The 25,493-nt window shown below is 40.5% G+C and overlaps 1 protein-coding gene and 1 long non-coding RNA gene across 5 annotated transcripts; both read left to right on the forward strand.

Moving 5' to 3' along the window:
- The first annotated feature begins 1,109 nt into the window (after window positions 1–1,109).
- LOC120731653 lies at window positions 1,110–5,761 on the forward strand. Of its 3 annotated transcripts, none has more exons than XR_005695410.1 (7): window positions 1,110–2,071; window positions 3,567–3,698; window positions 3,816–3,915; window positions 4,029–4,088; window positions 4,181–4,271; window positions 4,438–4,595; window positions 5,240–5,761. It is a non-coding gene; the product is annotated as an uncharacterized LOC120731653 (long non-coding RNA). The 3 variants fall into 3 exon arrangements; XR_005695407.1 differs by having other exon boundaries at window positions 1,111–2,076; XR_005695402.1 differs by having other exon boundaries at window positions 1,112–3,698.
- A 4,635-nt stretch (window positions 5,762–10,396) lies between these two features.
- On the forward strand, window positions 10,397–14,966 carry LOC120731526. 2 transcript variants are annotated; one of them, XM_040028607.1, is made up of 8 exons: window positions 10,397–11,191; window positions 11,438–11,875; window positions 11,928–12,108; window positions 12,201–12,246; window positions 12,672–12,763; window positions 13,126–13,236; window positions 13,358–13,634; window positions 14,510–14,966. In XM_040028607.1, the coding sequence occupies exons 3-8, from the start codon at window positions 12,077–12,079 to the stop codon at window positions 14,717–14,719; spliced, it is 768 nt and encodes a 255-aa protein (XP_039884541.1). In that variant the 5' UTR covers window positions 10,397–11,191; window positions 11,438–11,875; window positions 11,928–12,076; the 3' UTR covers window positions 14,720–14,966. The 2 variants fall into 2 exon arrangements, with proteins under 2 accessions (XP_039884541.1, XP_039884623.1); XM_040028689.1 differs by lacking the exon at window positions 11,438–11,875.
- The last annotated feature ends 10,527 nt before the right edge of the window (window positions 14,967–25,493 follow it).

The following is a 25,493-nucleotide window of genomic DNA, read 5'->3' on the forward strand; positions in this document are numbered from 1 at the left end:
ATAGAGATGAGAATATGTTGCGAGAATAGAAATTGACACTTTTTAGCTATTCTGTTCTGGGTGCTCAGTAGACTTTCTTTTTCCATCTTCAAAAGTTTGGGCTCACTATACAAAAAGAGTATAAGGACTGAATGGCAACCAACTTTGACAGAAGGGCTCATCTCATTTTACAATTTGTAACGGTGATTGCATTTCTGGAAATATCTGCAACTGCACATAAATGAAAGCACTGATGTACAGCTCTCTGTCATAGTTTATTTCTTTTATGAAGCAGTACAAGATCTGTTCTACTTCCAATAAGACATAAAGAAGAACCTCCCAAAGTCTGACAGGAAAGTGCAGGCCCATATGCTCCTAAATCACTGAGGTAGACATCTATCTCCATCATCCACTTATCCCTGGTCAGTGTCGTCCTCAGTCATGCTTGTTACTGTTATTTGCAGATGCATCAAGCTATTATTAGCTAGTTAGTTTCAGCTGATTGAAAATGACTTGTTACTGTAGGTGGTTAAGCGATGCCGCTTGGTAATGAGATAGTTTAGTTACAGTATTGTGTGTTGTGCTGCTCTTTATTTCTTTATACTTTACATGGAAAATTGGAGATAGGTGTACTGATTTCTTTGAAACATGTGCAAGCGCCCATGGAAAAAACAATATATAAGCCAAAACCAATCACAGCTCGATCTGCATTTACCAATTTTATCCATTAACACAGCCTGAACTATCTTAGGCAAGCTTTCTTGCCATTTCTTTAAGTAGCCTTCAGCAATACTTCTCCATGCAACTTGATGGACATTCAAAGCTTGTCTTGGAAAGTTGGCTGCCTTGTGTTCCATTCTCTTACAACATGATGCAGCACAGCTTCAATAATGCTGAGGTCTGGGCTCTGGGGAGGCTAATCCACAATTAATAGTTGTACCTTTGTGTGTTTTTCTATCTGGGTACACTGTAAAAAAAGTCAGTAAAATATACAGCAAAACACCGTCAAATTCCAACGGTAATGGAGCGTAAAACCAAAAACTTCTTTTTACTGTATTAAATAGATTGAATAACCGTTAATTGTGAGACTGGATAAAACTTTGTTTTTTACTGTAATAAAATGTTGAAATTATAAATATTTTCTGTGAAAACAAATAAATATGCATACATTTTACAATTACATATTGTAATGTTGAAAATGTCTGAAAAACTTAGATTTTACGGTATTATTTGAGTAAAACTACATCTTTTGGGGTTGTGCACATTGGAATTCACAGTATAAAGCTGTAGATTTTTAAGCAAACAAAAACATTCATTTTTACAGAAACAAGATGTTAAAAAATAGGGTCCACCGTAATTATACAACCAGTACATACCATTAAAAAAAAGCAAATATCAGCAGTGAAAGACAATAAAACTGATAGTATTTTTTTATTTTAAAATTCAGATACTGATATACAGATTAAAAGTTAGGCCTGCAGTATATCATTGTTAACCTTCTGATAAAAAAATCAACAGCAAAAGAAGATGTTAAAAATAAAGTTTATGGTTGTGAATAAAATTGATTTCAATAATCTTTTTTAATTATTATTTTAAAACAACTTTATGTTGTTGTGTTTCACGCCATATTATCAGACCACCTTAAGTGGGTCGGCCTTAAATTTTGAATTTGTGTGATCGCTGTTGATTGGTAGCTAAACTGCTGGTAAACTGTGTACAGACGTTTTACGTTCGAATTGCAGAGAAAAAAAATCTGGTAGCAACATTGTGCAGTATGAGCGAACCATTTCACCAAAAAAAAGGGGAAGCAAGGCAAGACGTGGCTGCAGCGGTCTGCAGACGTGACTTCTGATCAAATTCGAACCTCCTAAAGAAACAAAGAGCGACGTTACATTGCGGGATGACGTCACCTGAAAATGACCAATAGCGCGGCGCGCTGTGTGCCAACCGCTCTTTTTTTCATGCAGGAGACTCAAGTTGGCTTCGCTAACGGACACAGTTTTGAACTCGTATATTAGCGCCATTTATTGCTGCTTGGACCACAGCATCTTCGGAATTTGTAGACATCCTGGCAGCTTACAATTAGTTCGAGGTGAGGTGAGTACATGCGACTTCAAGTTATCTCTGTTATAAAAATCCACCAGCCCAGCGTTTATAGATAATTTTAGCAGTTCGTTTTTTATGAGTGAGGTTGTGAATTTAGTTAGCATTTATGAGTTGAGTTAGCATTACTGTTGCGAGGGAAGCATTGCTCTGGATTAGTTTCTGTATATGGCGTGCTTAATTCGCTAGGGAGGAATTACCAAAGTACATGGAGTTATGTTAACGTGTAATTTCTGTGGTAAGGTAGTTCAGTCATCAAGGGGCTACGTGCTTCATTGTAAACTGCATCGGAATGAGCCACGTTGTTTCTTTCGGTGTATTGAAGCAGGCTGCAAGCAGACATACACCAGGTATGGCGCGTTTAAGGCTCATTTTTACCGAAGACACTCTGCCCCCACCCATGTCACTGGTGTGGTGGTGGTTTCTTCGTTTACATGTGCAATGGCGATGTGTGAACGTCAGTGTCAGAACTCTAAAGAGTTAATAGCTCATCTGAAGAGCCATATTGTGGAAGGACACGTGGTCACTTGTCCAGTAAGAGGATGCACAAATACCTTTAGAGTTAAATCATCTTTTACTGCTCACATGTCACGTAAACACAGAGTTTTCAGACAGCAGCATTGGTGATTTATATAGAGAGTCTGCATGTCAATCATCATCTGTTCCAACCACATCAGATGACTTTGTACCCTTGATTTCCGAGCCTGCTGCACAGTCTATTACACAGATAACATGGAAATGCCCCCTGAATTCTGTGATCTTTTTCTGAGAAACGTTTCACTATTCTACTTAAAATTGCAGGGTCAGTTTCTACTGCCTGCTTCAACCATACAGAACATTGTGGAGGAAATGCAGAACATGCATGAGTTGGGACAGACATACAGTTTGGGTAAACTTGCATCACTGTTAAAAGATGACACATCATTATCAGAGGAGGACATCAACAAAGTCTGCGAGTCTGTCAAAAGCTATGATCTTTTTTCTGCATGTCATACCGGGCCATTGAGGACAGTGCACTCCAGAGCTCAGATCTTTAAAAAAGCCTTCAACTATGTGGAACCAAAGAAAATATTTTTAGGGAGAGATGAAAACAGAAAAGATAGGTTTGCCTATTATGTGCCTTTAAGAGAGACTTTGAGATGTCTGCTAGAGTCTGATCTGTGGCAGAAATCAGAAGAGCCCTCTACTGAGCCTCCTGCTGATGTTCTGTGTGACATAAGTGGTAGTAAGCTGTTTTAAATAAAATGATTTTTTTGGTCAAAACCCATTGACTTAATTGATTTCTATCCATTAACATCTTACATGAAGTATGGGTACCAAATGGTTCCATTGAAACACAGTGTGCTGTCACAATAATGGAGCTGTTAGTTTGGTACTTATGAAACACTGTATAAAAGTGTAGTATCAAGCAAGATCAGCTTCATATTTTAAGACCAAAGGTACCACTTGGTGTAAATTGACCTTTATTCACATTCTTTTATCAGACATCTTGGAAATGGGGGACAGCATAAGGAGTTCCATTACTAAGGTGCTGCCGGACCTGTCTGCCTCAATCCTTGAAATTGTACTGGAGGCACTACAATCATTAGGAGTGGAGACATCTGAGAAACAAACCAGTAAGTATTATGATTTCATTGCACAATAGCCATGAAGGGCTTTCTGTTTTTTCTATTATGCTTTGGCCAAGGTCCAAAAAGTACAATTAATCTATTGTTTGTGATATTGTTTTACAGCACCAAATATGGAAATTTCAAGCCAGGCCAGCATATCGTCTCCATCTGTTTTAAGGTTTAAGGGTGGTGGCACAGCTAAGACCCAAGAGTCTCTTTCAAGGTTAGTAAAGTAAACAGATTCAAGAAGATATTTTACACATTTCTTTGTCGTCTGTCTCTAAATCTTATTTTGTCTTTATTATGATTAAAAAGTTTTGTTCCTGCCCTTTTCAGACACTGAATTTGAGCAGAAACCATAAGGATACTCAAAGGACCTGTGACTCTCAGGAAATGGTGAGATTTCAGGTCATAATCTTTTTTTTTTTTCCATTAAATTAATTTTCCTTTTTCCCTTTACAATATTGCTGTTTTGTTTTTGTAAACAGCATCAAATGAGAGGGACAGATGAAACAGTTTCAAGACAATGGCAGGAAAAACATGCTGAAGATTGAAACAAACCTTGGCTGGAAATATTTGGTATGTGTTTTACCGTAAATCTAATTGTTGAAAAACATTCAGCTACACTGCAACACAGGGAAACTTGATTTGCACTTATTTTGTTACTTTAATTTCTTGTCTCATTATTTTTGTCAGTTATTATTGTTTATGGTGTATGCCCTTCTTGTTTTCTTTCTGAATGCAGAAGGTATCTAGCCAGTCCACAATGAAAGCTTCGTTGCACCCCATGAGTCTTCTGGCAGAAATGATGGCGGCTGTATTCTTTGGTTTCCCTAAACATCACACCCTGCCTGTTTATACGAGGCTCTTCAATTAAGTCTGCACCCAAAGATTCAATGAGAGGTAAGCAGTGGTATTATTCAAGTTTTGCCAAAGAAAGATGGACAGGAGACACTAATCTTAATCAGCCGAGCTCAGGTTCATGTCCAGGTGAGCAGTTTCACACGCTATAAAATGTAGATTGAATGATAGGTCTCATCACCATGCATTCAGCCATTAACTTCAAGTTCTATGATAAATCAATACGAAACTTAAATACGTTTTCCAACAAATTATGATTGTGATTAGGGCTGCGTTGTCTATGTATCACTTTTACATAAGTAGATTTAAAGTATAACTATTGCCAAAACGCAACCTGGGCTGTTTTTTTTTTTTTTTTACTGTATCGATTTTGATGTGCTCAAATTTATGCCCCGGCCCCCTAGTATTCCCATTCACTGGCTATTGACCACAAAACAAAATCACGGTCAATCTCAAAAACGGCTTGTTTGTCGTAATTATGCTTTTAGATATAGGCTTGTCTCGTTTACAGTAAAAAAAAAAAAACAGCCCAGGTTGCATTTTGACAATAACTATCCTTTAAGAGCTGTATATTTTACACTTAAGAAATCATTTATCATTAGATCTGTTTTTGGCAGCACGTTTTCTTCATTTCTGTGCATTTTGCTCAAGCACTGATCAAGCTTTGTCCATTTTTTTTGCTGCAGAGGGGATCCTGCCAGTCCAAAGTGAACTCCTGATGGACATTGAAGTACTCCTGCAGAGCTTGTATCTTCGACACCATGCGCATTAGAAACTCCACCGAGTCCTTTCCTTCACCAAGGCAGGACCCAGTGACTCATTACTGTTGATAGGTCAGGGGCAGGTAATATTTTGTTTCATGTTTATTCATTCCTCCATGGATTACCAGCCATATATATGGACACATGCTGTATTCTCAAGATCTATGCTGTTTTGTAGGAATAGAGAAAATGATATGTTTAGTCTGTTTTCAAATGGTATGTCAAATTTTCTCATTGTTTATCAGTAATATTCTCTACCTTGGTTGTATATGAGCATCTTTAGATTTTTCTATATTTAGCGGTTGCAAATGTAAAATGTATGGTAAACCATTTATGTTCCTCATATTGTACTGTATTTTTAGCGGTAAAATACCGGCAGCTGTGGTTGCCAGGAATTTACCGTAAAATGTATCTGGTCAAAATAAAATGCTGTAATTTGTTATACAATTTCACTGTGTTTTTTACTGTCAAAGGTTTTAATAAGGTTTAACATATTTCTGTTATTTTTACAGTTATTTACAATAATAGGGTCTATCCTATTACTGTTAAATTAACAACAAATTACTGTAAATATTATTATACTATAACTTTTTTTTTACTGCAAATATCCGTAAAAAGCTATGGAAAGTTGCATTTTTTACATTAAATTGCTGTATAATTGACAAATATATTTGGTTTTTTCTATCATGATTTTGGTAAAATAATACGTTGTCTACCTTAAAAATTAGGGTTACAAAACCAGTATACCGTATTGTCTTTTACAGATTCCACATTTTTTACACGGTATATTCCTGGCAACCACAGCTGCCGGTATTTTACCGTAAATTTGACAGATTTTTTTTTACAGTGTATGCTTTTACTTCATCGTCAGTATGTTTGGGAAACTGTCATACCAAAAACAAAATGAGGCCATTGCCAGTAAGATGCTTTCCACATGGTACTCCTTGCTGGATGAAAATCTGTAATAGTACATTTTTGCATTCATAATTCCATCAATTTTGACAAGCTCCCCAACACTACTCAAACATTGATCGCCCAAGCCATGACAGAGCCTCCACCATGATTTACAGATGGTTGTAGGCACTCACTAGTGTACCTCTGTACTGACCTATTGAGGATGACTTGAAAACCTAAACTTAAAAATTTAAGTTTAGATTAATCTATTCATCACTCTACAAAACCGATTGCCAGAGGGTTTTTTGCATATTGTTTTTACTATTTACTATTGACTTAACAACATAACTTTACTGTAACTTTACAGCTACTGTTCATCTGCTGTAAACAGATTTTATTTACTCTTATCCTATAACTTTTTTTTAAGGAAACACAAACTATGAGATATTAGACCTTTAGATAGCCTGGAGAGCTACTATTCAATACCACTTATTAGAGTGGATAAGAGATTAGAAGAAAGGCTGGCTCCCGGGAAGCAAAATATAAAGAAATAAGCGGTGACTCGAGATTTTTACACAGTTCTGCACAGTAGTGTATACAAGTATTGCAAAAATTCAGCACAATGGGAACATCTTTTGGGGATGGGACTGGACCAAAGCCAGTCTGTAACACCAAAATTATTGTGCAACTGGATTTCAGATTGCACCATCAATAAATAAATAAATATATACACTGTTGCTTTAAAGAAACCACTAACATACACAAATAGTTCTTTGGTTTAATCAGCGGCAGTTGATTAATCACTGTGACAGACTAACCAATGACTCTATCCCCTCCGTACTTGTGAGTAGACGTGGGTACCCTGCAGAAACAGGCCTTTATGCCATTCCGGCCTCCAAGCCTCAATTTTGTCAACAGGCCATAAAATATGCATAATTCTTTGAATCACAATTATGTACGCAGTTTGCAATCTCTACCAAAAGGGGACTGCTTAATCACACCAGAGAGGTGAGATATCACTGTCACTGTGTTTACTTTGTTGGTAATCTATAGCCTCGTTCCCAATCATGATAACTTTATAATCCACACATAGAGACAAAGGGGAACACAAATGTTTTTCATGCTCCTCATACATTTCCTTGATTAAAATTTCCATAACATCCTGAGGGGGAATCTTTGTCATGTATTATTCATATCAAACAACCTTTAAGCATTTAATAGAATCTTGTAAGAATGCACACATATGCCCATGTTTTAGATTAGTATGCATGTATAAAAAAAAATCTTATTTTTGTTTTTTTCATTAAACAATGTTAATGTCGGAAAAAAAAAAAAAACACAGACAAAAGAAATAAACTGGCCTGGACTTTGATGTAAGGTTTCCCCCCAACAAACAGTGCACTGATATGCAACAGCCTTTGGCAGAGCTGTCAAGATTACTCAAGGCTGCACTGACACAAGGTCATGATGCAAAATAGCATGAAAACATCATCCTTGTATACACCACAATATAGCGCTGACCCTGCCCTTAAGGGTACCCTAAGGAGGATGTGTTAATGTGACCAACAACAACAACTCTTTTTAAATCAGCTTCTACTTCTGAAAAGGAAAAAAAGTGCACAAAGAAGAAAAAAAAACTATAAATAGATAGCCACGCAGTCATTTGTAACACAAAGTAATCAAAATTGTTGCCAGTTTCTTTAATAGTAGAACTAGGTCGGTATACTGATTGGCAGACATCCACGTTAACAATGAAAACCCAAGGGTCGACAACGTATTTAACACTAATAGTGATATTTTCCAAAACCTAACCAAGTAGTAAGCCAAACCACATAGGGACTGATAAAAGGTCCCTGTGCAGTGAAACCTACCTCTTAGTATAGAGTTTTGTGGGCTTTTACTGTATACTTCCTTATCTCAAAATAGTTATTCTTGAGCATTACTCAGCACATTGCGAATTATGCTAACGACTACACAGTACCTTAAATAACTGAAATATCCTGTCAGATAAAACTTGCCAATGTGCTGCTGCTAGCCTATCTGCTAGCATATATCATCACAACAATGATGATCAGGACGAGTAACTGAATATATCGAAATAGGTCAACAATGCTATCATATGGCAACTGCATTTCAAAAAGTACCAAAGAAGTCTGTGTTGACATTTGTGTCTCCCTCATAGTCTATAGACTATATAATTATATTATACAATGATTAGTCAGAAACACTGCAACATTGGAAGCCAATCATAAGTTCCACTGCTAGTTGGGAGAAGCACTTATAAGTAGGTTACATCTTTGTTTACATTGTTGGTCATGGCCAAGGCATTACATTTTAACACACTAGGTAGTGTTAATGCCATCAACACATGTATTTTGAACTTAGCCCTGAGCTACGATCTGCCACTAACCAGCTATCCTCATCCCTTCATATTTCTTCTTTCCCTTCTGGGTGACAAGTTATGTTTCTTTGGAGTCTTCAATGGCCTGAGAGACTACATTTAATTTTGGGGGAGGACTGCAGCTGGCAAGGGTGGGTAGTGGAACAAGGATTGTTGTGGAGTCCAAGATCATAGAGTCCACCTATGAGGCAAAAGATTCACCAAAAAGACTGTTACTCCATTATTTATATGTCACAAAGTACTTGGCAATTAAACTATTTGCAAAGATGCTCATTCTCGTGCATGCATACATAGGTGCACTGATTAAATGACCTTAAACTCTGTTTGCTATTGTAAAACATTATACTCAGCTAGTGTAAAGCAGATGAGAACCACATGTAATAATACTTCATATTTCCTAGGTCTGCACAGACTTTGTGATCGTAGATTGGTGTCATCTGAGATAGACTCCAGCTCTCTATTACTTGCAAGATTGTAGCATTTGCTTTCCTACACATAAATTTGTGTTGACTACCTTGTATTTTGTGTTTTGTCATCTTCTTACCTTATCTAAATGTATGCTGTTCTCAGCAAGAAGAAAAAGGAACTCTTAATCTTCATATTGTCTTGAAACCAGCAACATTGATAATATAATTATGTATTTATGATATGAAAATGTAAAAGTGTAGCTTAAATTACTCCTTTAATAATAAATCTGATTTCAGAAATCGTTAAAAGTTCAGTGAAAGTTACATGTGGATTATACAGACGTACTACAAACCCACTGTGGGCTATAATTATGTAAATTAACAAGTTAAACAGAACATTTGGTGAGGGGCATTTTTTTCCCCACTCTGTGTGGATACGACATGCATGTGAACGGTAGTTCAGCTGCCAACCTCATGCACAGGTAGAGGTAGGCAGTGTGCAGTTGACACAGAAGGGTCATCAGCTCATGCTGTTCTCCTGTGCCTTCAAGCTACAACAGCTGGGCCATGTGTCAGTTGTGTCTCTCTTTTCCATCCACCTGCGTACTCCGGTTTGTTTCAGGAAGTCCAGTCAACAACCAGCTTTCTCTGATGAGGCTTTAAAATGCTCTTCCTTCAAAATCTATTCTTCTCCCTTAGCCCACAGTCCCTGCATCAGCAGTTTACCCATGACATATTTGTTTCGTTATCCCAATCGCATTCCCTGCTTTATGTTTATACTCTCACACTACCTTGACAGTCTTTTGTAATTTCCACCACTGAAGCTGCTTAAGTGTAGCATTGTGAAAGCTCCATTAATTTAAAAAAAACAACAAAAACAACAAAAAAAAAAAAACACACCTCTGTACCTTATGTATTTGACGTGTTTTCTCACATTCGACCTCTAAAATTAGTCCCACCATGTCACGGCTGGGGGCAGTCGTGTGGTGTATTGAAAAAAGGATCCAAAATGCAGGTACTGGCTGGGGTGCGAGTGAGTGTTTATTTACAGCGGTGAGAAGGTGACAAAACAGGAAGAGCAGAGCGGGGAGTAAACAAACCTAAACTGGGAAAACTAAAGAACAAAACTTAAACCAGACACTCACGGGAGGAGGAGCAAAATGCACAAAGAGAGATGGCAGAGAGACGCAGAATGAGTACCGGGTAACATAGAATAATGCAGACTGACATGGAATTAAACAGACGACGCGACAGAGAGCACAGGAAAACACAGGGCTTAAATACACGGGGAGTAATCAGGGAATGGGCCACAGGAGGGAGACACAGCTGGGAGCAATTAGGCTAACGAGACAGGGGAGAGGTAAAACTGAACACACTGACATGATATGGAGTTAAATCAGGGCCATAATGTTTGTGTAGTTGAAAGAAAAATTTGAAATCGAAAATATGTAAACTGAAAGCAAAAGTCACATTTTTAGAGTGAACTTTGAAAAAGAAAGAGTTGGATTTAAAATAAAATCAAAGAACCCAATGGTTCTTTTATCTATAATTTCTCTGAGTAAACTTTATTTAAAAATTTTCAGTAATCTTTTTTTCATTATTATTATTTTTAAAAAATCTATTCAGTCTCAGATTACATTTTTTCAGATTCAGATCTTTTAAATTAATGTACAAAAAAAAATTCTTCAGGTTCGGATTTTTCTCTCAGCTTCAATTTTTTTTTTTTCACTTTCAGATCTCTATTTTTCAGTTACAGACTTTTGGCCCTGTTTTGGCCTGGTGGGCGTGGCTACACAGAAAGGGGCGGGGAATCATGAGTGACAGCAGACCGCTGCAGGCTCAAGATGGTCCATTTTTCATGTTGTCTTCAGGAAACCTGGGAATGAACATAATTTATCAAACACCTCCCGCACTGTATTATTTGATAATGTTTAGAAAACATGTCATGCATAACTGCTAAAACTCAGTTACTAAAGCTCTTTCAAGCAGTAATGTGTACAAATTACGCTGTAACTGATCAATTATGAGACGTTTTCCCAGCCACTACGTGAGAAGTGGTCATTTCCCATGCTCTCAAAGTAGCGCGCATTGTATGGGGTGGGGGCTGCCTGTTAACTTGTCCCTCAGTGAACGATGGCGTCGTCTTCCAACAACACTGCTAGCGCGAACAATCAGGTGAGTGTTTAAGTTTGGAACAATTACACTGCAGTCTGTGAATACTATGAATTTAAGACGTGGCTATTGTTACGGTTAATTTTTCGGCTATTCTGTTTTATTTTATAACGGTTTTTTGCTGAAATGCTAGCTCAACAGAAACGCCTCGCTATCATTTTCGGCTGAAACTTACGTCCTAGTTGATCTGTAAGCTTGGAGAACAACAAAGTTAGTGAAGTAACGTAAAATTCTTTGTATTTAATTTAGGAGCAGCTAAAAAGAGAGAAGCTTCAGCGACTACTGCATAAAGTTTCCCAGGTCATGCACAGACAACCCCTCGATGTGGACTATTTGCAGTTTGTTATCGCCCATGAGATGGTCCTTTTAAGATCTTTGTCCGATCAGGTTGAGATCCCTCAAAGTATTATAAATGCTCTGATAGCGCTGTCAACTGTGCTCAGTATGGAGGACGTCAATGAATAAACCCCCTCTCAGATGTCAGTGTCAGAAGGAAAGCTGGGACGTCCAAATTACAATGTATCGCCTGTACAGCTCCAGATACTGACAGAAATGTTCTTATCAATCACCCAAATTGCAAAACATCTTGGAATATCTGTGAGGACAGTGAAACGTCGTTTGCATGAATATGGCATTTCCATAAAGCAGTGCTACAGTACAACAAGTGATGAAGAGCTGGACAATTTAGTAAGATCTATAAAGACAAGAACACCTCATGTTGGATACAGGATGATGAAAGGGATACTTCAAGCCATGGGCCACCATGTACAGTGGAAGAGAGTGTACTCGTCGATGCACCATGTGAACTCTGCTGGTATTTTCTCAAGAATGACAAGGCTGGGATTTGTGGTCTGAAGGACATATTCAGTGCAAGGTCCTCTTTACTTGATGCATATAGACACAAACCATAAACTAATAAGGTAGGATGAAGTCTGACAATACTGCTAAATACTGAATTATGTTTTATACCTGTTAATGCCCTAGTTGTTGTTTTTTGTTGTTCTTTTTACAGATTTGGCCTGGTGATATTCGGAGGGATAGATGGGTACTCAAGAAAGGTGTTTTTTCACTTTCAAATTTGAGCTGAATGAGATGTTAATTGAAAAGTGAAATACTTGTGTTTTGGTCTACCATAAAACTTACCATATACTGTAATATAGAGATCCTTCTGTAGAACAAAATGTTCCTCATCTGTTTATGTTTGTCAGTATTTGGTGACTATAAATGCTTGGTAAACTAATTCTTCAAGTTGCTAAAAGGATTTTTTTTTTACCCTTTGCATTTGGGTGAATAGTTGATTACAAGTACTGCTACATCTCATGGCAGCTTGCTACCTTGGGAATTATGTAGCCTGCTTTTTTTCTTGTACTTATAAATATAAAATAAATGTACCAAGCTACAATACCTGATAAACATGTTTCTATCTTTAATTATAGTAACTTGACTCGACCAAGTTTCCACTTAATGATATTTACATCTCTAGATCATGTACCTGGGTGCTGCTGCCAACAACAGAGCATCAACTGCACTTGCTTTCTTCTTGGAGGCTGTACAAAAGTATGGCTTTCCATTGAGGTAAAATCTACACAAAATTAATTTTCACAATGATTGTGCAAATGTGTAAATATGACCCCCCCCCCCCCTTGATTATCAGTGTAATTATTTTGACATGCAATATGTAAACTGTAGCCTATATGATCAGTTGTTTATAAATCCCCATACACTTGTTTAAATGGTTCAAACATTTAGAGTTCTTGAAAGGTGTGCTTATACAGAGCTGCACACTGTTGAATGACCAAAACAATAAACTTCTAATAACCAGTCTAAAGTAAAATTATATTAAAAACACAAAGGCTGCAATAAATTTTAAGAGTGACATGATTTTTTTTTTTTAGATTTAAAACAAATTGTACTGTCGATGTTTAATTTTGTTTCAGAGTTCGAGGGGATCAAGGGGTGGAAAATGTTGGAATAGCAAGATGCATGTTCACCATCCGGGGCTGTGGAAGAGGAAGCTTTCTGTCAGGCAAGAGTGTTCACAACCAAAGGTATGTGTAGTATTTGTATAAATGTCCCATGGAAATAAGAAAAATGTTCTAATATATTTTTCAATTCAGTGAATTTCTGGGTAAAATTCTGAAACCGTTGCCATATTTTGATGTTGAACAGAATAGAGCGCTTGTGGCGAGATGTGTGGATGGCTGTTTCAAGCATGCACTATGAAACCCTTCACAACCTCGAGGATGAAGGCCTTCTGGATCCAACTGATGGTGTCCACATGTTTTGTGCCCAACATACATTTCTTCCACGTCTGCAGAGGGATCTGGATGTCTTTAGACAGGGTTGGGATAACCACCCTCTAAGGACAGAGAGGAATCTGTCCCAACAACAACTGTGGACACTGGGACTCCACCAGAATCCAGTTGATACTCCAGACACAGTGGAGGTACTAAAACAAATCTAAATTATACAATCCCTCTTTAATCAAGTTTCAAAAAGTGCACTTGGAGATGTTGAAAAAAACACGGTGTGCTGTCACTGCAGACTATCAGCTTTAAGTTGAGGGTATTTGCATCCAAATCAGTTAAAAATTGTAGGAGTTACAACAGTCTGCATGTGTACACCCCACTTGTTAAGTTACCAAAAGTAATGAGACAGAACATTAATCATAACTGAAACTGGATCGCAGAGACTTCAGCAGATGTTGGGCTTCATACCTGCTGATGCTCTGTCAGGCCTCTACTGCAACTGTCTTCACTTCCAGCTATTATTGAGGCATTTGCCCTTCAATTTTGTCTTCAGCAATGAAACACTGCTCCGTCAGATTCAGGTCAAGTGATTGACGTGGCCACTGCATAACATTCCACTTCTTTTAACTATTTGTTTTTTTTCTGCAGAATGCTTTAAGTGATTGTCCATCTGGACCATCAAGTGCTGCCTCATGAGTTTCGAAGCATTTGGCTGAATATGAGCAGATATATTGCCCAAAACACTTCAAAATTTATCCTGCTGTTTTTGTCAGGAGTTGCTTCACTAAAAACAAGAATATCACATCCCTGGCCATGGAACATCAGAGAAGCCAATTGTTCCATTACTTTTGGTCCCTTAAGTGGAAGGCACATATGAAAACAGTTCAAATACCTCTGCAGTTATAGCCAATCGTGTTAGTTTCATTTCAAATCCATTGCGTGGCATATAGAGCCAAAAGTAGAATTCCCATGTTCCAATATTTATGGAGCTGACTGTTTGTCTTGAATTTCCCAACACTGTTTTTGAATTGTCATTTGAAATATCTTTTTTTTTTTTTTTAAATCATCACAGGAAATCGAGGATGCGTACTTGGATGTCAACTCTATTGGTGAGCTGGATGGGAGCAATCCTGGAGTAATTCTTCCATCTGTTGAATGTCCTCTATCTGAGGAGGACATGGCAAGACTAAGAGACACTGTCAATGTAACAAGGCCCTCTCAGTCACATGGCCGAGACATTTATTTGGATGTACTTAACTTTGTACTAACTCACCATTCCTAGGCGGCAACATTTTTATTTTGAATTTTCAACCCAGAGAAGGTTCATGAATAGCTCAGGCCTTTATTTGATGTGATATACATGTAAAACGAACCTGCCAGGAAATTTTTATGTGAACACTCAAACATCACATTACAAACTATTTTTTTTTTTTTGTCTCTGGCACATTTTTCAACAGTAAACCTGTATGTTTTTGTGTGCTTCATGCCACTCATTAAAGAACTCTGGCTGTCAATCTCCAACTTTGAAATGTGCTTCCTGAACATTAAATGGAAGGAGCAGCATTTTGAGTTACACCTCAAAACTATTGATAGACAATGCTATGCTTTACACATTGTTAAATTCCTGGCCAAGATGAAAAGCCTCCAGCAGAACCATTCTGAATTGACTATAGGACTTCATATGTTTCACAGGCAGGACAATGGTCTTAGCACAGGATGACACAACAGGATAGCAGATGCTGTGATTTCCAAAGTCAGCTTCACAATTGTGATTAAATTTTACCACCACAGCAAAGTCCTTCTTTTCTGAGGGGAGGAGAGGAACATGGCCTTGACCGGTGCATTGCAGAAACCTGGCAGGTGTGAGAGATCTTGGGCCACAGAGTCCAAAAAGGCCCAGACGGACAAGTTCAGGGGGCCAACCCGGAGGCCGACAGCGCCGGAGGCCAAAACAGTTCAGTTCCAGGGGCCAACCGTGTGAAAGGCAGCGGCAGTGGGGCAGGTTCGGAGGCCAGCCACGCAGTAGGCAGTGGCGTGGAAACAGTTCTGGGGGCCGACCATGCGCACGACAGCGGCGGCAACAAAGCAAGTCCGGAGGCCGGTCACGGTGGTGAAGATGCCCAACATGCGGCCTGGCAGATGACCAACGATGTTGAGGCGGCAGGCGGGACCTGAAGGCTGCGTGGCCTCCGCAGCACCAGGTGAGACGGAAGCTGAGGCTGGACCGGGCGACGGCGTGGGTGAGGCCGAAGCTGGACCGGGCGACGGCGTGGGTGAGGCCGAAGCTGGACCGGGCGAAGATGAAGACTCGGAGGCTGCAGCTGGCGAGGATGAAGACTCGGAGGCTGCAGCTGGCGAGGATGATGAGGCTGCAGCTGGCGAGGATGATGAGGCTGCAGCTGGCGAGGATGATGAGGCTGCAGCTGGCGAGGATTCTGGCTAGGTTCTCCTGAACCTCCAGCTGACGAGTCTTGGGGCTGGACGGGCTCCTCGGGCCCCCCAGCGAAAACAGTCTCAGAACCAGTGGGTACCAGAGCCCCTGGCACACACAGGACAGAACCAGCAGGTGCGGAGACCTCTGGCAGAGACAGAACAGGACCAACAGGCACACGGGCCTCTGGCAGGAACAGAACAGAACCAGCAGGCCCACGGGCCTCTGGCAGTGACAGAACAGGATCAGCAGGCACACGGGCTTCTGGCAGTGACAGAACAGGACCAGCAGGCACACGGGCCTCTGGCAGAGACACCGGTAACTGAAACTGCACAGGGCACTGGCTTTGCCCAGGCAGCGCTGGCACGGTGCAGTTCTTAGCTGGCGTCTTGGCCTCCAGGGGTCCAGAGTCGGCTGAAGGCAGAAACTCAGCCTCTGGGGAGGCCCTGGGGCAAATAACAGTCTCTAAATTAGCCAGTTTCTGAGAAACTAGAGTGGTTTTAATGGGTTTGTCTCTCCGCTTAAAATGGGTGCTAGGAACGGGATTCAAAATGGGTGGCACAGACACAGCCTCCAGTATGGAGCGAGCGGGTGACCGGGCTAATGGAATAGATGCAGGCTGGGCTAATGAACTGGCTAAAGGCTGATGTACTGGTTGAAGTGAGACTGGAGTTGGTGGTGGAATGGATGAAACACAGTCAATTACTGTTATGGATGTTTTGAAAATACCAACTTGTGAGAGGTCAGTTACCACGAAGGTAGGTAAGCGCCGTGTACTGTCTCTACTCTCACCATGAACAGCCCCAGAAAACACAGTCTCAGAAGCACCAGCGTCCTTAAAACTCACCACAGCTGGTCGCACAGGAGTCCCTGAATCCGGCTGTGGGGTGAAGCGCCGGCGGCGCGAATGTTTCCTCCCCACCACTGACGGCTCCGACAGGCAGGGAAAAACCTCTGGGGGGTCGGGCCGTGAAACCTCCGGTGGGTGAATCTGAGACGGCTGCTTTGTGACGGTCGTAGTCCGTTGTTGCTGGGCAGAATCCGCTATTTCCCGAGCTTGCACCGCTTCCCGGGCTTTATGCAGCTCAGCGATTAAGTCTGTAAATCCCCGGACCTGGTGGAGATAGGGATTTCCGGCCAGGATAGCCTCAATGGCATTTATCCCCACAACCTTCGCTCGTGCATTGGAGGTGTGGGTTACCCAGTCCACCAGGCGTAGGGCGCGTGTGAGGTCGCTCTCCCAGGGCAAGTCCGCTGGATCCATCTTGTGGTCGCGTCGTACTGTCGTGGCTGGGGGCAGTCGTGTGGTGTATTGAAAAAAGGATCCAAAATGCAGGTACTGGCTGGGGTGCGAGTGAGTGTTTATTTACAGCGGTGAGAAGGTGACAAAACAGGAAGAGCAGAGCGGGGAGTAAACAAACCTAAACTGGGAAAACTAAAGAACAAAACTTAAACCAGACACTCACGGGAGGAGCAAAATGCACAAAGAGAGATGGCAGAGAGACGCAGAATGAGTACCGGGTAACATAGAATAATGCAGACTGACATGGAATTAAACAGACGACACGACAGAGAGCACAGGAAAACACAGGGCTTAAATACACGGGGAATAATCAGGGAATGGGCCACAGGAGGGAGACACAGCTGGGAGCAATTAGGCTAACGAGACAGGGGAGAGGTAAAACTGAACACACTGACATGAGACATGAACTTTCAGAATAAAACAGGAAACTAACAGACACAGAGAACCAGACAGGACACTGAACTTGACAGGCAGACTCATGAGCAGACACAATAACACCATGGACAGACAGAGAGAACACAGGCAGGCATGAAACAAAAACACTAACACATAGCAAACCTAAACAAAAGACAAAACAGAATAACCGAGAACAAAGAATAATATAAAGAAACACAAAACACCGAGTCCTCAGACTCAGGACCATGACACGCCACTATTCAAATAATTTATTGATTTCTGTCATGCGCCGCGGCGCGCGTGCACAAAAGGGTCCAGACGCAGACTCAAGCGCTAGCAGAAAATGACACTTTATTATAACAGCAAAAGGCGACCCGGGAAAACCAGAGGAGCAAAAATGAGGAACTAAAAAACCCGAGGAAACAATGACGCGAGGAAGCCGGAATCGGGACCGTGGGAGGCTGCAACAGAAAGGGGAGAAGATTACTAGGGAGCCAGGAAGCGGGGGGAACACATCAAGACTGATTTAGACTAGTTGGCTTACGATTAGAGCGGGACCGTAGGAGCTCGGGAGGGAAGTCCGTGAGAAGGGAATCCGTGGAGGTAGTGAATGGGCCAGATGATGCACTGGGTGATCCAATTGAGCAGGAGGACAGGCAGGTGGCAGACGCTGAACGCCGGATCGAAACCACAGAGAGGTGATTAACGGACTGGCGTGGAGCATCCGTCAGCGTCGGGTTAAGTAGCTCTTTAGGTAATCACCCCAATGGAGAGCAGGTGTGCCGGTGATGGCCCAGCCTGGGGGTGTGGCTACCCGAGCATCACACATTCCACACACACGCACAGGACCACGGACCATGACAATTTCACTAATCTACTTAATTTAGTCAACTCGCTTTGAGGAAAAAAAAAAGGCTGTTGTTAATCCAAAAAACTAAAATTGCAAACAGGCTGTTAGTGGAGTGGCATTGTTTCAACAGGAAACTGCCAAACCGGAGCTCATATGTGGATAGTGATTCCAAGATTGGTCACAGTTTTCTGCTGGGCATACAATATCTCCCCACTGTCCCCATGGCAACAGGCCATCTTCAAGAGATATACATAAAGAGGAGTCTGAAACAAAGTTGATGGAAATGGAAAAATGATAGAAAGTCAAGAGAAATACATTTACTTAAGTAACAGGAAGCTTGGTTGCTCAGTGTTTCTTTGTATGTATTTGTTTAGATTTTGAGAGTTATTAAATTTTAATAGACAACTTTTCAGTGAACACCAAAAAGGAAAATCATCTAAAACAGCGGTCCCCAACCCCCGGGCCTCGGACCGGTACCGGTCCATGAGTCGTTTGGTACCGGGCCGCGAGAGTTGAGGCTCAGGTGTGAAATGTATGGTTTTCAGGGTTTTTATCGGTTTTCAGCGTTATTTTGTTATCGTTTTTATTGTTTACTCGGTTTTCCTGGGTCTTTTCACGTGTGTTAAGAATAAATCTTCTTTTTTTCGGTACTGGTACTAGTTTTATTTTGTTGTATTTATCCGCGACACTTTAAAGGCCGGTCCATGAAAATATTGTCGGGCATAAACCGGTCCGTGGCGCAAAAAAGGTTGGGGACCGCTGATCTAAAATGCCCAGTCTATGCTTCACTGGTCATTTTGATCTGCCCAAGCTTTGCATTTATATAAACCAATCTTTATTTAAATGGTGAACTAACTTTAACAGAAATCTTAAATTGCATATTGCATATGCTTTCCATGTTACATTGTGTAGCTTATTTGTCAAAAGTTGTACTTTTTCATAGGACAAGCCACAGTAGGCCAGATTTATTTATTTATTTATTTTTTGTAAATACTGAGACAAAAGGCATCCATGTGTAAAGAAATCATTAAATTGACAGAAGGCAAATATTCTAAGTAGTTGGATCTCACCCACCTCCACACACACACTCAACCACAGGCTGAGTTCACAGGCTAAAATTTGTTACATCATTATGGATGCTTATCCTACACAAGTGAAAAATTCAATATCTATGTATATGAATATATGAGTCAATACAGCACAAGGAAACTACTTAAATAGAAAGATTTATTGGATAATTAAAGCTAAAAAACACAATACCTGTGATTTTTTTAAAGGGAAAATGGTAATATGTTGTGAAGGAGCCCCCCTCCCCCCCAAATGCTTAGCATGATAAATTCACGTTATTTTGCGTTTATAAAACTATAAATGTATAAAATTGACTTCATTTTCAAAACTTGAACTTGCTTTAACTGCAACTTTAAGTGTGAAAGGCTTATTATTGTTATACAATAGCTCTATTGTCACTGTATCAAGCAGTGAGTTAGTCTTTTAGATTGCTGATTTATTTCTTGTATTATCATGTGATGAACATGCACCACAAACACATGGCTTGGGGTGCAATGAAAGTTTCTAAAAACCGCATTCTCTTCAATTTCATGCCAACACTACATATAATTACCACAAACTTATCTCGTCATCATCTTGCCACACATGCCTTCAAAGCCCTGTCAAAATGCATATATGCTTTTGATCCAATTTATCTGCCCCTTTATCATGTTGCAGCAGGATTATTGGGATCACTGTCTGTCGGAAGCAATCTGGGGCCCCAAGATAGAAGCATGACCAGCCAAACTCTGTTTTTCTGCTTGGTTAATCCGACAGCACCTTCTGAGGAGTTCCAATTAAATCTCTCCTTCAAAGAATATGTGACTGCTGGCGCATAGACAGGATGAGAAGGCTGGGCGGGAGGAAGAGAAGGATAGGGGAGGGGGGACGAGGTGTGCGATCTTCTGTTTTAATCATTCCAGATCAGTGTCACCCTATTTAACTAGGCCCATGCACACCAGAAGAATGAGTTTGCGAGAACAGTGGCGATTAAGCATATTCACTTTGTGCATGTGTGTGTACACAGACGTCGTGTGGATTGGATGCACATGGGTTAGAGGGCTGAACTGATAAACACATCGTATATCTGATGATTAAAGGTGATAAGATAAATAACATCTTAGATCAGATTTGTCAGCGCCTGTAATTACAGGGCTGAACATAAATTTCATGGTGACATACTGTATTTGCCCCTTAAATTAAATTTAAATAATAATAATAATCATAATAATAATTTTATATATAAAATTATTATTATTTTGGGGACAAAATCTATAATAATCCTTACTTTTAATATTTATAAAGTCATAATTCCAGTCTTGCACAGTGTTGGATGGTCGTTTTCCTTGGGCACATTTCTCAAATAAAGGAGAAGTAGAATATTCTGGTTTTATTAGTAACACTAAATAAATTATTTAGGTGAACGCCCTAACATTATAGCTTTTGTGTAAGTTCATGACTTACTTTTGTAATCATAAGGCCTTATTTTGCTCGTATGCCCTTCTTTTCATGTCCTGCCTTAACAGTTTTTCCATCTTGGTTAGTCTCTGAGTTCACTTCTCCTGTTCCTTATCTGGCTCGACTTAACCTAAATTAAACAATTAAACGAAGCAAATCCTCAAACAAAGGTGAGTAAAAACTCGATTTAGTACCAAATACCAGAGCTTCAAATGTGATTGCACAATGTCTATTAATAATTAAATAGATTGGTACATATATACACATTTCTACTCTATATAAATACTCAAGCTTTATCTTACAAGAAGCCTCATTCACCCATTCACACACACACATATCTTTGCCTATCCCTGCGAGCTTTTAATCTAACATTCATGCACTCACACTCTGGTGGTTTCAGCATCTTGCCCAAGGATGCAGACCACCAACCAACAACCCGTTCTACCTCCTGATCCACAGCCAGCCCTTTGTACACTGTAATTCAGATGACAGCTAAATGAAGCAAAATGGGCCTTTGCATATTCCCCTTGATACCTGGGAGAGAGAGTGACAAACAGAGTAAGAGGGAAGGGGTCGAGGACGGGGCACAGAAATGAGAAGAAACAGGTACGTAGGGCAGCAGGCATTTACAGACGTATGAGGTTTTGTTCTGCTTGTGAGCTTATTTACAATAAGTCGGGTAAGGTTTTTCTAGCTATAGGCAGAGATGGGCAGTAACGCTGATTACTTTTTTCAAGTATAACGAGTAAAGTAAGGGATTACTATTGCAAAAAAGGTAATTAGATTACCGTTACTTTCCCGTAGGAACGCTGCATTACTGCATTACTAAAACCGTGATTTTTTGCGAGAATGTCTCACACAGTGACGTAAGCGAGTGCGCCGTTAGTGACAACAGCTGTGTGCAGATCAACAATGGATCACATATCGATTGTGGGAGAGAGTATGAGCGTGCAGCGTTTAAAGCGTGGAAGTACTGACCTTACTTTGAGTTTGATTCCATAAAAAGTGACAAAAACATTAGCGTCCGTTGTGCGTGGGAAGAAAACTTATTTTTACAGCGAAAAAAAACCCTAAACTTCCAAGCAAGCACCGAGTGCGCAACGACATAATGGGAAATTCACAGAGAAACTCGCGGATTCTTCAACTGACCGCGGCACACCTGCACCAGGGTAAACCTCCGCCTACCGTAGTCCTGCTTTACAGGTGAAAATAGAGCAACAGGACCGCTGAGTCTTTGACTTTATTTATTTTCTGCTGTGTTTTACTTGCATCTATTTGAAAGAGTGAGTGTAAACACAAAAAATATTTTATTTTATGTGCTGGAATGTGTAGAAAATAGGTTTAAATGTTAAACTAATTTATTCAAGTCAGAGAATGTTGCAGATAATTAAATTTTTGCTTGATGCATAAAGTTAAAAGATTAAAACTGATAAAACAAGTTAAAAAAACAGGGGCTTTTCCATTTGATTACATTTTGTATGATGGATTATGTAGAAAAAGTAGAATTGGGCTGAAAGATCTATCGCTTTATCACCTCTTCAGGTTGTAAATCGTGTTTTTAAAAAGTAACTAAGTAATTAATTACTTTTGAAAATAAGTAATCAGTAAAGTAACGGGATTACTTTTTGGGGATGTAATCAGTAATTAGTTACTGATTACTTTTTTCAAGTAACTTGACCAACACTGGCTATAGGTGCCTTTAAATGAAAGAGGTGGAGGGAGTGGCATGTAATATTACTGCATATTACTCATTAGTTCTCTTAAAAGTAATAAAGACAATGCAGTAATGTAACTGTAAAGTAATTACTGACTCCTAGTACGGTTACCCATTACATTAATGCATTGCTAAAAAAATGTAATGTGGAAGTTGTAATATAATGATTACAGTAAAGTGTTACAGAATAATGCCTTACAAAGTGAAGTGTTACACCCAACGAACGACAAGTCACCAACATGGACAGGACTACAGAGCAGCTGACAAAGGCACAAACCTCAATCTGTAATATTAATAACTGTAGTATTAAAAATATAAGTAGAACTTAGACATATAATGCAGGCTGAAAGCAACACAGCTGCTGAAACCAAAGTAGCAGTGTGTGAGTGTGTTCAACAGGAAAAAGGCTGTGAAGTAGAAAAGTGTTAAAAAGCTCTGTGTGACAGTGGGTGTGTATTCTTCATGGTCTGGTCAGTATGACTAAAAAAAGCACTGTAAAAGGACTGCGTAAGTAAGTTAAGTGTGAGTCATTTAATTCACAGCTCTGTAGGATAAATATAAAGAACTATTAAATCAAATCAAATCAAATCAAATCACTTTTATTGTCACATCACATGTGCAGGCACACTGGCACAGCACATGCGAGTGAAATTCTTGTGTGCGAGCCCCACAAGCAACAGAGATGTGCAAACACAACAACACAAACGAGCAAAATACAAGAATGGCCGACCTGAAACTAATAAATATATGTACAATATATAATAGTGTATGCATTTCTGGATGTGTATACTAAATATTTTCGTGTGTGTGTGTGTGTGTGTGTGTGTGTGTATACACATTTTTACAAATTAAATAGTAAAAAAAACAAAAAACAATAATAATAATAATAATAATAATAATAATAATAATAAAATATATAAAATATACAGAGTTGAATATGTGCAAAACAAGTGGCATTTATATACAGTGTGGAGTGCATAATGTTGAAGTTCCAGTAGTGAAGCTGAGGTGTCTATGAAGTGTTCAGCAGTCTGATGGCCTGGTGGAAGAAGCTGTCTCTCAGTCTGCTGGTACGGGACCGGATGCTGCAGAACCTCCTTCCTGATGGAAGCAGTCTGAACAGTTTATGGCTGGGGTGACTGGAGTCCTTGATGATCCTCCCCGCTTTCCTCAGGCAGCGCTTCCTGTAGATGTCTTGGAGGGAGGGAAGCTCACCTCCAATTATCCGTTCAGAGCACCGCACTACTCGCTGGAGAGCTTTGCAGTTGTAGGCGGTGCTGTTGCCATACCAGGTGGTGATGCATCCAGTGAGGATGCTCTCAATGGCACAGTGATAGAAGGTCCTGAGGATGCGGGGGCTCATGCCGAATCTTTTCAGTCTCCTGAGAAAGAAGAGGCGCTGCTGCGCCTTCTTCACTGTTTTGTTTGTGTGTACTGACCACGTAAGATCCTCAGCCAGATGTACTCCAAGGAACCGGAAGCTGCTCACTCTCTCCACAGCAGCGCCGTTGATGGTGATGGGGGTGTGTACTTCTCTGCACCTCCGGAAGTCCACTATCAACTCCTTTGTCTTTGCGACGTTGAGGGTGAGATGGTTGTCTTGACACCAGTGGGTCAGGGCGCTGACCTCCTCCCTGTAAGCCGTCTCATCACCGTTGGTGATAAGACCCACCACTGTAGTGTCGTCCGCAAACTTCACGATGATGTTGGAGCTGTTAGTGGCTGTGCAGTCGTAGGTGTAGAGTGAGTACAGGAGAGGGCTCAGTACACACCCCTGTGGAGCACCAGTGTTCAGTGTGATGGGGGATGAGGTGATGCTGCCCAGTCTGACCACCTGGCGTCTGTCAGACAGGAAGCTAAGGATCCAGCTGCAGAGGGAGCTGCTCAGTCCTAGATCCTGCAGTTTCCTGTCCAGCTTCGAGGGAACGATGGTATTGAATGCTGAGCTGTAATCTACAAACAGCATTCTCACATACGTGTCTCTCTTCTCCAGGTGTGACAGGGCAGTGTGTAGTGTCAGGGCTATGGCATCATCAGTGGACCTGTTGTGGCGGTATGCAAACTGTAGAGGATCCAGTGAGTCGGGTAGTGCAGAGCAGATGAAGTCCCTGACCAGCTTCTCGAAGCATTTGCTTACGATGGGGGTCAGGGCTACAGGTCGCCAGTCGTTTAATGAGGAGATGGTGGAGGATTTGGGTACAGGGACGATGGTGGCCATTTTGAAGCAGGCTGGGACTACAGACAGAGAGAGGGAAAGGTTGAAGATGTGCGTGAACACTCCAGCCAGCTGAGCCGCGCATGACCTGAGGACGCGGCCGGGAATCCCGTCCGGACCAGTAGCTTTGCGTGCGTTCACCTTCCTGAAGCACTTCCGCACATCCTCCTCAGACACAGTGTCACGCACTGACGTCATCCGCGGTGCGCACACTGTCCGGTCTCATGGTGTTTGCTGCGTCGAATCTAGCGTAGAATACGTTTAGATCCTCACACAGAGAGGCCGTGGTCTGCGGTTGTGCTGGTTATTAGAAAAAAGTGTGCTTAGTCTACTTTATTATTACAACTTTAGTACACCAATTACATCTCAAAATATTACAACATTGTGAAAAAAGGTATTTTTCATAATTTAAAAAAGGTGTAATATATTCTATATTATGTTATGTAATATTCTGTTACATATATATTATCTTAGTGTGCATCCTCAACAGTCTATCACAGGCTTAACTCTCGACCTATAATTGTTGTAATGCACTCCAGCATCCCAACTATGACTTATAGTTTGAAAAGTGGAGAGGTTTTAAAACCAATCTAACACCGTTTGCAATATACAAATAACCAGCTTCAATAATGTGTGTTTATT

Source organism: Simochromis diagramma, unplaced genomic scaffold (genome assembly GCF_900408965.1).
Source record: "Simochromis diagramma unplaced genomic scaffold, fSimDia1.1 OVJJ01000227.1, whole genome shotgun sequence".
NCBI classification, from domain to species: domain Eukaryota; kingdom Metazoa; phylum Chordata; class Actinopteri; order Cichliformes; family Cichlidae; genus Simochromis; species Simochromis diagramma.

Excerpts from the sequence above, each read along its gene's own strand:
- LOC120731526 (XM_040028607.1), top strand. The coding sequence starts at position 12,077 with ATGCATATAGACACAAACCATAAACTAATAAG. Across the intron at positions 12,764-13,125 it reads AAGTATGGCTTTCCATTGAG|AGTTCGAGGGGATCAAGGGG; the intron begins GTAAAATCTACA and ends ATTTTGTTTCAG. Across the intron at positions 13,635-14,509 it reads ATACTCCAGACACAGTGGAG|GAAATCGAGGATGCGTACTT; the intron begins GTACTAAAACAA and ends AAATCATCACAG.